General features: G+C 51.1%; 2 protein-coding genes across 2 annotated transcripts in view; both read left to right on the top strand.

The window, feature by feature from the left end:
- The first annotated feature begins 453 nt into the window (after positions 1-453).
- Positions 454-3,183, top strand: si:ch211-207i20.2 (zinc finger protein OZF). The gene is made up of 5 exons (XM_003449474.5): positions 454-852; positions 1,172-1,331; positions 1,409-1,467; positions 1,543-1,639; positions 1,712-3,183. Exons 1-5 carry the CDS (start codon positions 703-705, stop codon positions 2,734-2,736), a joined length of 1,491 nt encoding a protein of 496 aa, XP_003449522.1. The 5' UTR covers positions 454-702; the 3' UTR covers positions 2,737-3,183.
- A 2,254-nt stretch (positions 3,184-5,437) lies between these two features.
- The window catches only part of noc3l (NOC3-like DNA replication regulator), a 9,550-nt gene continuing 2,741 nt past the window's right edge, over positions 5,438-12,246 (top strand). The window contains exons 1-14 of the mRNA XM_005471498.4: positions 5,438-5,834; positions 9,081-9,285; positions 9,373-9,499; positions 9,597-9,751; positions 9,833-9,904; positions 10,031-10,161; positions 10,237-10,398; positions 10,497-10,590; positions 10,674-10,849; positions 10,922-11,050; positions 11,143-11,274; positions 11,896-11,976; positions 12,064-12,164; positions 12,244-12,246. The exon at positions 12,244-12,246 is cut by the window's right edge and continues 70 nt beyond it. Coding sequence (XP_005471555.1) covers positions 5,826-5,834; positions 9,081-9,285; positions 9,373-9,499; positions 9,597-9,751; positions 9,833-9,904; positions 10,031-10,161; positions 10,237-10,398; positions 10,497-10,590; positions 10,674-10,849; positions 10,922-11,050; positions 11,143-11,274; positions 11,896-11,976; positions 12,064-12,164; positions 12,244-12,246 — 1,577 coding nt within the window. The 5' untranslated portion in view covers positions 5,438-5,825. The remainder of the gene's footprint in view (positions 5,835-9,080; positions 9,286-9,372; positions 9,500-9,596; positions 9,752-9,832; positions 9,905-10,030; positions 10,162-10,236; positions 10,399-10,496; positions 10,591-10,673; positions 10,850-10,921; positions 11,051-11,142; positions 11,275-11,895; positions 11,977-12,063; positions 12,165-12,243) is intronic.

Raw genomic sequence — 12,246 nt, 5'->3', positions numbered from 1 at the left:
TGATTGATCACTCTTCTTCTGTGGTATCTGTCCTCCAGGCTCGCTCAGGATGAAGCAGTTTGTGATGACAGGTTTGCTCTGCTCGTCCTCAGAGTGTGAGGGAGCTCCCAGGATAAATGAATCAGTTTGGTTTGTGAGATTCGTATCAGGACAATAAATAAACGAGACTGACCGCCCTGTGTGCAGCTTTGACCCAGAGTGACAGCACTGCTGAGAGTTAAAGAAAGTTAAACACGTTCTTCTCTGAAAACCAAAGATTTCTGTTTATCCATCATGTTTCTGATTGGATGGCTGTAAATGCAAAAAGAGCAAAACGTTTTTTATTTAAAGTGTTTGTTTGTTTGATTTTTAGATGAAAAAATAAATATATAATAAATAAATAAATAAATAATAATATTTAGCTCCTCGTTGGAGGCACAAACCGTAACATGTAACCTGATCCAGCCCAGAAACAAGCGGAACTACAGTCAGACATCCGTGAGCTCTGTCCGGATCACAGTTAGAAACGGAAGCGGCTTCCTGTTTGAACCGGAAGCCGGAGCAGCTCTCGGTGCAACCCCCCGTGTAGTTCGTGTCTGTGGGTCGGATCAGACTGGACTCGCGGTTCTTTCCTCCGGGCCTTCTGTCCTCTGAGTAACCGCTTAGAGCGGCTCGAGGTCCAGCTGATGGTCGGCAGGGCTCCGCGGCCTGTCAGCCCGCAGGATGAGCTTCTCCGCCGGCCTGCACACACAGCTGGCCGCCGTCATGGAGTCCCTCGTCCACGCTGCAGTGGCGGAGCTGAAGAAGCTGGTGGAGGCCGGAGAGGAGCCTACTCTGCCGGCCAGAGAGAGGACGGAGAGCCACGAGAGGATGGTGAGAGCGGGGACTGGCTGGTGTGGCGGTGTAACTGGTGACCCAGACTAACTGGTGTGGTGGTGTAACTGGTGACCCAGTGTTGCTGGTGTGGTCGTGTGACTGGTTACCCAGTGTAACTGGTGGCCCAGTGTAGCTGGTGGCCCAGTGTAGCTGGTGTGGTGGTGTATCTGGTGGCCAGGACTAACTGGTGTAATGGTGTAACTGGTGGCCCAGGCTAACTGGTGTGGTGGTGTGACTGGTGGCCCAGACTGTAGCTGGTGGTGGTTGTTTAGTTTTGACCATCGTCATGGTGACGGTGTGTGATCTCTGACCTCAGGTGCTGTTCGCCTCCATCATGGAGACTCTGGGGAACGAGGCTCTGGGGAAGATCCTCAACCTGCTGGATGAAGTCGGGCTGACGGTGGAGCCGCCATCGGGCCGCGGCACCCGGCGACTGCAGACGAGCATGCTCAACGTGCTCAGCAACGCCCACATCGGTAAGTAACGGCCCTGCCCGCAGACTCCACCCCCGAGCCTCAGTGACGTTGCTCTCGCTGTGTTGTGTTTGTGGCAGAGCTTGAGCACTCGTACGGACTCCGGCAGCAGGGCAGCGACTCGGCCACGCCCCCTCAGGTAAGCCTCCTGCTCTGACTCACCTGTGCTGCGTTCACTGACCGTGACTGATTGTATGTATTTGTGTCCCTGCAGGTCAGTTCGAAGGAGGAGGAGGAGGAGACGCCGCTGGTGCTGGCGGTCACCATTAAGGACGAGCACGGGAACATCGACCTGGGCGCCATCGCAGAGAGTGAGTGCTCGACTGCGGCAGGAAGTACGCCCGCATGTGTGACAGTCTGATCAGCTGTGCTTATTCCTTCAGGAGCCGAGGTGGAGGCGGCCCCGCCGGACGAGTCGGAGCAGCCGCTTTCCCCATCGAAGGTGGCGAGCCCAGGGGGCTTCGTGCTGGAGAGCGTCACCTGGAAGTACTTCACATGCACGGCGTGCGGGAAGTCCTTTTCGTCTCAGAGCAACCTCAAGACGCACCTGCGCGTGCACACGGGAGAAAAGCCATTCTTGTGCAGCGTGTGCGGCCGCGCCTTCCGCCAGCGGCAGGGCATGCAGAGCCACATGCGCACACACACGGGCGAGCGGCCCTTCGAGTGCCCGCAGTGCGGCAAACGCTTCTCCAAGCAGGGTCAACTGAAGGCGCACGCCGTCGTGCACACGGGCGAGAAGCCACACACCTGCGACCAGTGCGGCCGCCGCTTTAATCTGCCGCAGAACCTGCAGCGCCACAAGCGGACGCACGCAGGCGCCAAGATCTTCGTGTGCAAGGCGTGCGGGAAGGGCTTCACACGCGCCGTCACGCTGCGCACGCACCAGCTGATCCATAGTGGCCAGAAGCCGTTCAGGTGTGAGCAGTGCCACAAAGCATTCCGGCACGCCGTCAACCTCAGGAACCACCAGCGCACACACAGCGGCGCCCGCCCCTTCGCCTGCGACCTCTGTGGGAAGAGCTTCCGGCAGGCGGTGAACCTCAAGATCCACCGCCGCACACACACGGGCGAGCGGCCATTCTGCTGCCGCCAGTGCGGGAAGACGTTCAGCCAACAGAGCAGCCTGATCTCGCATGGGCGCACGCACTCCGGCGAGAAGCCGTTCGCGTGCGGTGCATGCGACAAGAAGTTCAACAACAGCAACAGCCTGAAGCTGCACACGCGGGTGCACACGGGCGAGAAGCCGTACGCCTGCGACGTCTGCGGCAAGAGCTTCAGCCAGGGCAGCCACCTGCGCACGCACAAGCGCCACCTGCACGCCGGCGGGAAGCAGTATATCTGCGACCGCTGCGGCAAACGCTACGCCGACCAGCGCAACCTGAAACTGCACAAGTGCGGCTACGCCTGAAGGGTTTGGACGGCTTGTGTGTGCAGAGGGCGGGGCCTCTGATTCGGCAAACAGACTCTGGCTGTTCCTTACACTGATTGGTCGCAATCTGAGTCCTTGGATTTTCTTGATGTTTTATGATTTTGAAGGAAATTTTTTCATGTTTCAGAGACACGATGGACTGCAGACACCTGTGCAGGAGCACACCTGTCCACCTGCTGCCTTAATGGGATGGCGCGCCGCTTCAGCTTACGCATGACGTCATCACTGAGGTCACTGTGCACACTGATAGTACTCAGATGTCAACTTTAATTTGAAAAGGTTTTGATGACATGAAGTGACCTTTCAAAATAAAATAAGTTTATTTTTGTTCTGAAATGTTTGTTTATGATTTTTATGAAGTGACGTAAGAAGACAAACATCCTGCAGGACGGATCCATGAATAATAAAAATAATTATAATGATCAATAAAAAGTGTTGGTGATGAATCTGAGGAGCACGAGGTGGGCGACTCGGTCTGCAGCTTCCTGTTTCATCAGCAGGAGCAGCACACCTGTCCGCACATTCCTGAGGCCCATCGAAAATAAAGTATAAAAAGTTCAATGAGAAAAATAAATGTTAATACTTTAAAAGTCAGGGGCGGGTGGTTTGGGTGTGATGTCAGCGAGCGCCGCACAGAGTGCCGCTGTTATGTGAATCTCAGTCGACTCAGATTAAAGTACAATTCACTTTTCTGTTTCTATTTTTCCTCTGAAACTCCAGCTCACAGAGGAAGGCACCCAGGTCAGTTTCACGCCCACAGCCGGAGGAGTCTGATCTTTGATCCGTTTCTGTTCATTCACAAAGTGCATTCTGGGCAAACTTCAGGTGTCAGCCTGCGGGGCAGGTGAAGGGTCATCCTCCAGCTGTTGTTGTCGGGTTTTTTTTGTTTTTTTTTATTGTACAAATTAACAAATACAGCGCATATCTTACAAATCAAAGAGAAAGCATTCAACACCATCATTCCCTCGAAGCTGGACAGGAAACTGCAGGATCTAGGACTGAGCAGCTCCCTCTGCAGCTGGATCCTTAACTTCCTGTCTGACAGACGCCAAGTGGTCAGACTGGGCAGCACCACCTCATCCCCCATCACACTGAACACTGGTGCTCCACAGGGGTGTGTACTGAGCCCTCTCCTGTACTCACTCTACACCTACGACTGCACGGCCACTAACAACTCCAACATCATTGTGAAGTTTGCGGACGACACTACAGTGGTGGGTCTTATCACCAACGGTGATGAGACGGCCTACAGGGAGGAGGTCAGCGCCCTGACCCACTGGTGTCAAGACAACCATCTCACCCTCAACGTCGCAAAGACAAAGGAGTTGATAGTGGACTTCCGGAGGTGCAGAGAAGTACACACCCCCATCACCATCAACGGCGCCGCTGTGGAGAGAGTGAGCAGCTTCCGCTTCCTTGGTGTACATCTGGCTGAGGATCTTACGTGGTCAGTACACATAGACAAAACAGTGAAGAAGGCGCAGCAGCGCCTCTTCTTTCTCAGGAGACTGAAAAGATTCGGCATGAGCCCCCGCATCCTCAGGACCTTCTATCGCTGTGCCATTGAGAGCATCCTCACTGGATGCATCACCACCTGGTATGGCAACAGCACCGCTTACAACCGCAAAGCTCTCCAGAGAGTAGTGCGGTGTGCTGAACGGATAATTGGAGGTGAGCTTCCCTCCCTCCAAGACATCTACAGGAAGCGGTGCCCGAGGAAAGCGGGGAGGATCATCAAGGACTCCAGTCACCCCAGCCATAAACTCTTCAGACTACTTCCATCAGGAAGGAGGTTCTGCAGCATCCGGTCCCGTACCAGCAGACTGAGAGACAGCTTTTTCCACCAGGCCATCAGACTGCTGAACACGTCATAGACACCTCACCCTCACTACTGGAACTTGCACTCCATACTGTACATTAATGCCACTGTTTTGCACATGTCCAACTACCAACCTCTGTATATTTTATATATCTTATTTTATTGTTTACTTTATTTCATTTGTAAAACATGTATATACACACTCACACACACACACACACACACACACACACGTAGAAAAACATATTTAGTACACACGTTCAGTAATGCATATACTCTTATATATTGCACATATATTTATTACTTTTTAGATTTAGCCATTTTTATATTTTGCTTGTTTTACGTTATTGTATTTTTGCACAACTCTGTTGCTTGTGAAGCTCGCACACAAGAATTTCACTCACATGTACTGTACCAGTGTACCTGCACATGTGACGTGACAATAAAAGTGATTTGATTTGATTTGATAAATGTACAAGTATAAGTGGTTAAGAACAAAGCAGCCATCGAACAGAGAACAAAAGAAAGGAACAGTATAGGTCAGAGATAATATAAAGCAGCATACAATTACATTAAATGACCTTCCTTATAAAGTGAGATACAAAATAAAAAAAAATTAAAAAAAGTAATAATAATAAAAAAAAGAAAAGTACGCACATACAATCTAGCTACATTAGTTGAAAAGCAGCATCAAAAATTCAAGTAAGTTGTGAGCTTTATTTAAATTACACTTGTCTAATGAATCCTCCAGCTGTTGTTAGTCTACTGAATGCAGAGTCATGTGTTCCGTGTCACATGACTTATTCAACCTCAGGTCCTCAAGAAGGTTTCAAGGTCCTGGAAGGTGCATAGAGAACACATCCAGAAAGCATGGCAGGACCTCGGGGAGTCTGAATCCGAGGGAAAATAATCAGATTACACCCACACACACACTCTTTCTCTTGAGTCTGTTTGAAGCAACATCGGTAAATCTCCCCGTGGAGGCCTCACGGAGAGCCGTAGGGCGTCTGAGGCGCGCTCCAGTCCAGCAGGGGGGAAAAAACTGGTCCTGTCCTCCGGCCGCTGGGGGCGCTGTCCTCCCATCACAGCAGGGCTGTTACTTTTCTGTTTCCGGGTCCTTAGAGAGCAACGTGTGGAGGTAACCCGCATCTCGGCACCAAAACACTCCGACACTCCAAACCAAAGTGACCGAGCAGGAGCGACTGCAGTCCGGCCTGACACAGCGGAGACACCGGAACATCCTGCAGCCATGGGCCCGGTGAGTGAGAGGCTTGAATCCGCCGTTTAATGAACGGAGTCTGGTGTAAGAGAACAAACATGCTTAAAGCTCCTGTGTCCTCACAGCCCACCGCCAGAGTCCACAGAAAAACCCACGATTTTAGAGTCAGACCCCAAAATAACGCAGCATTGAACGGAGTGTGGTCCGAGCACACACGGTGATGGCTCCTCCATCAGAGCCTCATGCTGCTTTACAACATCACAAACGGTCACGTGGAAGGATTCACAGTGTCTGATGGTCTGCCCGGAGTCAGCCACTCTGTGTCCCCACTCAGGAAAGAAACACACCTCATCATCCACCCAGCAACGTAGCACATGTAGTATCCTGTAGTACCAGGCAGTATGGGGTAGTACTGTGTAGTGTGAGGTAGTACTGTGTAGTGTGAGGTAGTACGGTGTAGTGTGAGGTAGTACTGTGTAGTGTGAGGTAGTGTGAGGTAGTACTGTGTAGTGTGAGGTAGTGTGAGGTAGTACTGTGTAGTGTGAGGTAGTACTGTGTAGTGTGAGGTAGTGTGAGGTAGTACTGTGTAGTGTGAGGTAGTACTGTGTAGTGTGAGGTAGTACTGTGTAGTGTGAGGTAGTACTGTGTAGTGTGATGTAGTGTGAGGTAGTACTGTGTAGCGTGATGTAGTACTGTGTAGTGTGATGTAGTGTGAGGTAGTACTGTGTAGTGTGAGGTAGTACTGTGTAGTGTGAGGTAGTGTGAGGTAGTACTGTGTAGCGTGATGTAGTACTGTGTAGCGTGATGTAGTGTGAGGTAGTACTGTGTAGTGTGAGGTAGTACTGTGTAGTGTGATGTAGTGTGAGGTAGTACTGTGTAGTGTGATGTAGTACTGTGTAGTGTGAGGTAGTGTGAGGTAGTACTGTGTAGTGTGAGGTAGTACTGTGTAGTGTGATGTAGTGTGAGGTAGTACTGTGTAGTGTGAGGTAGTACTGTGTAGTGTGATGTAGTGTGAGGTAGTACTGTGTAGTGTGAGGTAGTACTGTGTAGTGTGAGGTAGTACTGTGTAGTGTGAGGTAGTACTGTGTAGTGTGAGGTAGTACTGTGTAGTGTGAGGTAGTGTGAGGTAGTACTGTGTAGTGTGATGTAGTGTGAGGTAGTACTGTGTAGCGTGATGTAGTACTGTGTAGTGTGATGTAGTGTGAGGTAGTACTGTGTAGTGTGAGGTAGTGTGAGGTAGTACTGTGTAGTGTGATGTAGTGTGAGGTAGTACTGTGTAGTGTGAGGTAGTGTGAGGTAGTACTGTGTAGTGTGAGGTAGTACTGTGTAGTGTGAGGTAGTGTGAGGTAGTACTGTGTAGTGTGAGGTAGTACTGTGTAGTGTGAGGTAGTACTGTGTAGTGTGATGTAGTGTGAGGTAGTACTGTGTAGTGTAATGTAGTGTGAGGTAGTACTGTGTAGTGTGAGGTAGTACTGTGTAGTGTGATGTAGTGTGAGGTAGTACTGTGTAGTGTGAGGTAGTACTGTGTAGTGTGATGTAGTGTGAGGTAGTACTGTGTAGTGTGAGGTAGTACTGTGTAGTGTGAGGTAGTACTGTGTAGTGTGAGGTAGTGTGAGGTAGTACTGTGTAGTGTGAGGTAGTACTGTGTAGTGTGATGTAGTGTGAGGTAGTACTGTGTAGTGTGATGTAGTGTGAGGTAGTACTGTGTAGCGTGATGTAGTACTGTGTAGTGTGATGTAGTGTGAGGTAGTACTGTGTAGTGTGAGGTAGTACTGTGTAGTGTGATGTAGTGTGAGGTAGTACTGTGTAGTGTGATGTAGTACTGTGTAGTGTGAGGTAGTGTGAGGTAGTACTGTGTAGTGTGATGTAGTGTGAGGTAGTACTGTGTAGTGTGAGGTAGTACTGTGTAGTGTGAGGTAGTGTGAGGTAGTACTGTGTAGTGTGAGGTAGTACTGTGTAGTGTGAGGTAGTGTGAGGTAGTACTGTGTAGTGTGAGGTAGTACTGTGTAGTGTGATGTAGTACTGTGTAGTGTGATGTAGTGTGAGGTAGTACTGTGTAGCGTGATGTAGTGTGAGGTAGTACTGTGTAGTGTGATGTAGTACTGTGTAGTGTGAGGTAGTACTGTGTAGTGTGATGTAGTGTGAGGTAGTACTGTGTAGTGTGAGGTAGTACTGTGTAGTGTGAGGTAGTGCTGTGTAGTGTGATGTAGTGTGAGGTAGTACTGTGTAGTGTGAGGTAGTGCTGTGTAGTGTGAGGTAGTGTGAGGTAGTACTGTGTAGTGTGAGGTAGTGCTGTGTAGTGTGAGGTAGTACTGTGTAGTGTGAGGTAGTGTGAGGTAGTACTGTGTAGTGTGAGGTAGTGCTGTGTAGTGTGATGTAGCGTGATGTAGTGCTGTGTAGTGTGATGTAGTGTGAGGTAGTACTGTGTAGTGTGATGTAGTGTGATGTAGTGTGAGGTAGTACTGTGTAGCGTGATGTAGTGTGAGGTAGTACTGTGTAGCGTGATGTAGTGTGAGGTAGTACTGTGTATTGTGATGTAGTGTGAGGTAGTGAGGTAGTGCTGTGTAGTGTGATGTAGTGTGAGGTAGTGCTGTGTAGTGTGAGGTAGTGCTGTGTAGTGTGAGGTAGTGCTGTGTAGTGTGAGGTAGTGTGAGGTAGTGCTGTGTAGTGTGATGTAGTGTGAGGTAGTGCTGTGTAGTGTGAGGTAGTGTGAGGTAGTGCTGTGTAGTGTGAGGTAGTGTGAGGTAGTGCTGTGTAGTGTGAGGTAGTGCTGTGTAGTGTGAGGTAGTGCTGTGTAGTGTGAGGTAGTGCTGTGTAGTGTGATGTAGTGTGAGGTAGTGCTGTGTAGTGTGAGGTAGTGCTGTGTAGTGTGATGTAGTGTGAGGTAGTGCTGTGTAGTGTGAGGTAGTGCTGTGTAGTGTGATGTAGTGTGAGGTAGTGTGAGGTAGTGCTGTGTAGTGTGAGGTAGTGCTGTGTAGTGTGAGGTAGTGCTGTGTAGTGTGATGTAGTGTGAGGTAGTGCTGTGTAGTGTGAGGTAGTGTGAGGTAGTACTGTGTAGTGTGATGTAGTGTGAGGTAGTATTGAGGCGGCAGAGCCTCTGAGCTCCACGCCCACAGTGAGTCCAGTAAACCAGCAGCTCGAGACGCTGAGCTTGTCTCTGATTGGGGGGTTTAGAGTCGGGTCACACCACGTCAGGTGTTCACAGGATCCAACCCAGAGCCTGCATGGACCGTGACATCATCGCTGCCGATAACACCTCTCCTTCTTTCCTCTGACGCTCCGCAGCCTCGCTCGAAGAAGCGGCGGCCGACGTTTCGCCGCCTGCTGAAGACGAGCGGCGTGAAGCTGGAGAACAAGCTGAAGAACCGCCAGCTGAAGCAGCAGAACGTCGCCAAGAAGCAGCGCAAGGAGCAGAAGAGGCTGAGGCAGGCGGTGAAGGGCGCCGCCGGCGACACGCCCCGCCCCCTGGAGACGTACAGGAAGAGACCAGGTGACGGCAAATGATCATGTGATTACTAATGTCTGCTGTAAACCAATCAGAGACCAGAACTGTCTGACCCTGCTCCTGCTTGTACAGAGGAGGAGGAGGAGGAGGAGGAGTTTCTGGAGAGCCTGCCCACAGACATGATGGAGCAGGAAGACCTGCAGCAGATGACCGCCATGGCTCGCCAGGCGTCCTTCATCACCAGGGACCTGTCGTCATGGTAACTCCAACACACACACAAACCATATTTAGATACAGAAGCAGGTGTGATGCGCAGTGACTGAGGTGCGTTTGTGTGATGCTGCGGGGTGTCCCAGCGGGCCGGTGCATGGTGGGAGGAAGCGGAAATCGGACGTAGCTCGCAGCTACGAGAAGGTTCCCAGGAAGATGGCGAGGACGGAGGAGAAGGAAGTGATCCACCTGCTGCCGATCAAAGACAAGACGGGCGTGATCCCACAGAGCGTCGAGAGGGGTACGGCACGCTGCGTTAATCGCTGATCGATCTGATTGGTTCTCTGTGGCTGTGTTGAAACGTCTCCCTTTGTTCTTTCAGTGGTGGAGAAGCAGCCGGAGGAGGAGGAGCAGGGGGAGGAGCAGGAGGAGGAGCCTGATGACGTCGACACAGGTATGAAAAGCAGTCAGAACTTTTGGAACAAGAATAACTCTGAAGCGTCCCCAGGCACGGCGGGTTAAACGCCTCCGTGACGAAGCTGAGGCGTCCTCTCATCGCTGCCACATGTCCTCCGTGCAGAGGCGGAGCCACCGAGCTGCCAGGAGATGACACCGGCGCAGAGAGAGCGGCTCAGGAATCAGAAGCTGAACGAGAGGAAGCTGACCATCGCCGGCCTGGCGTCGGCCATTGTGTCGGACCCCATCGGCAGCGTAAGGCCAGGCACCGCTCTGGGATCGAGCTCGTGGCGTGTATGTGTGTGTTTAATGTGACGTCGTGTGTGACAGATAAAGCGCGTGAAGGAGCTGAGGGGGATGCTGATGGAGGCCGACCCCAGCGTGGCGGTGACGGTCAGGAAGCTGGTGATGGTTTCTTTGATGGAGGTCTTCAAAGACATCGCCCCCACCTACAGGATCCGGCCTCTGACCTCGGCAGAGAAGGCCGCTAAGGTGCGTTTGTGAGTTTGTTTATATAGGGAGCGCCCGGCGGCAGGTCGCCACGGTCGCCATGTTTTAACCTGCTGTTTCTGCCACTCGCCGTCTTTCAGGTGAAGAAGGAGACGCAGGTGCTCCGAGAGTTCGAGGAGGGTTTGGTGAGTCAGTACAAGTTCTACCTGGAGGACCTGGAGCAGACTGTCAAAGGTACGCCACCGTCACCATAGCAACAGCCACACACTGACACCCGCACGCCTCACGGCGCCCTGACTGCTCACCTCCGCCCACAGACTGGAAGCAGAAGAAGAAGAAGCGCAGTCAGGCGGTGGCGCTGCAGGCGTACGGCGGGCTGGCCGAGGTCGCCGTCCGCTGCCTGTGCGAGCTGCTCATCGCTCTGCCTCACTTCAACTTCCACAACAACATCGTGGTCGTCCTGGCGCCGCTGATGAACGACGCCGCCAAGAAGGTAAGTCTCACGGGCGCCGTGGCCCCAACCGTCGACATCGTGCAACGCCTTCACGTGCTCTTTGTGTTTCAGGTGTCCGGCATGTGCTGTGATGCGTTCAGGAAGCTCTTCCAGCAGGACAGAGTGGGCGGGGCCTCGCTGGCCACGGTGCGAGTTATCTCCGGCCTCGTGAAAAGCCTGAACTACAACGTCCGACCCGAGGTAACGAACGAAATGCGTCCAGGCCACGCCCACTCCAAGAAGAGTCTGTTGATGAATTATTAATCATACGCTGTTAACTCCGCCCCCTCCAGCTGCTGCGGACGCTGCTGAGTCTGAGGATTAAAGAGGTGGAGATGAAGAAGGACATCGAAGCCGCGGCACCAAAGAAGAAGTTCATGACCAACAAGGAGAGGAAGAAGAACCTGTCGAGGATGCAGAGGAAGGTAAACACTCGCAGCCTAGTCCTTATTGGTTGTTTCAGTGGTCGGCTCCGCCCCCAACAGCCGCGTTAACAAGGCCTCATTCATTTTAAGGGCTGGAGCTGCAGCAGCAGACGAACAGTGAGAAAAACTCAGGCTTTAGAAACAGGAACGCGTGTTCGTTAAAACATTTCTGCCAGCTTCAGAAACATCAGCACAAAGAGATAATCTGTAAATGTTCACAAGGTAAAAAAATAATCCAAATATGAGCGAAACATGTTGAAAAATCTTTTTTAATTTAAAATAATAAACTCCAAACATAATAATGTGAAAATAAGAGAATGTATCAATGAAACATTAATAAAATATTAACTGGGGCAAAATATAAAAAACAATTCTTACAATAACCTGAGGAAATATTAGCAAAGTACCAAAGACATGAGAAGAACATGCGTAGTCTGAATAAAATGTTACTAAATGTTTGTGCTAATTCACTAAAGTCTTTATGAGAATTAATAAAAGAAGCATTAGAAACTTCCTCTGTGATGAGCTGATGCTCAGGGATTTCTCAGTCCGTCCAGCAGGGGGCAGTGAGAGACACCAACCCGTGTGTGTGTGTGTGTGTGTGTGTGTGTGTGTGTGTAGTGGAAGAAGGCCGAGGAGAAGCTGGAGAAGGAGCTGCTGGAAGCCGAAGCCTCAGAGAGCAAAGATAAGAAGATCAAGCTGGTGAGTTGAAAGGTCACGAGCATGTATGGTGAGAGGAAGGACACTCCTCCTCCTCCTCCTCCTCACCCCTCTGCTCTTCCTCTCTAGCACACAGAGACGCTGAACATCGTCTTCCTCATTTACTTCAGGATTTTAAAGAAGGCTCAGAAATCAGTTCTTCTCCCTGCAGTTCTGGAGGGGCTCGCCAAGTACGACACACACACACACACACACACACACACTCTGTAATACTACTATAGCGCTGAATATGATGTCATTTCCTGTCAGTTT

Source organism: Oreochromis niloticus, linkage group LG8 (genome assembly GCF_001858045.2).
Source record: "Oreochromis niloticus isolate F11D_XX linkage group LG8, O_niloticus_UMD_NMBU, whole genome shotgun sequence".
In the NCBI taxonomy this organism is placed as follows: Eukaryota; Metazoa; Chordata; class Actinopteri; order Cichliformes; family Cichlidae; genus Oreochromis; species Oreochromis niloticus.
The sequence above is the reverse complement of the archived record's forward strand: the minus strand, read 5'-3'. Positions and strand labels throughout refer to the sequence as shown.

What these genes read in the sequence shown, in the direction of transcription:
- si:ch211-207i20.2 (XM_003449474.5), top strand. Translation starts at nt 703, where the DNA reads ATGAGCTTCTCCGCCGGCCTGCACACACAGCTGGCCGCCGTCATGGAG. An exon ending in GCTCAGCAACGCCCACATCG is followed by an intron (nt 1,332 to 1,408) that starts GTAAGTAACGGC and finishes TGTTTGTGGCAG; the next exon opens with AGCTTGAGCACTCGTACGGA. An exon ending in CCTGGGCGCCATCGCAGAGA is followed by an intron (nt 1,640 to 1,711) that starts GTGAGTGCTCGA and finishes TTATTCCTTCAG; the next exon opens with GAGCCGAGGTGGAGGCGGCC.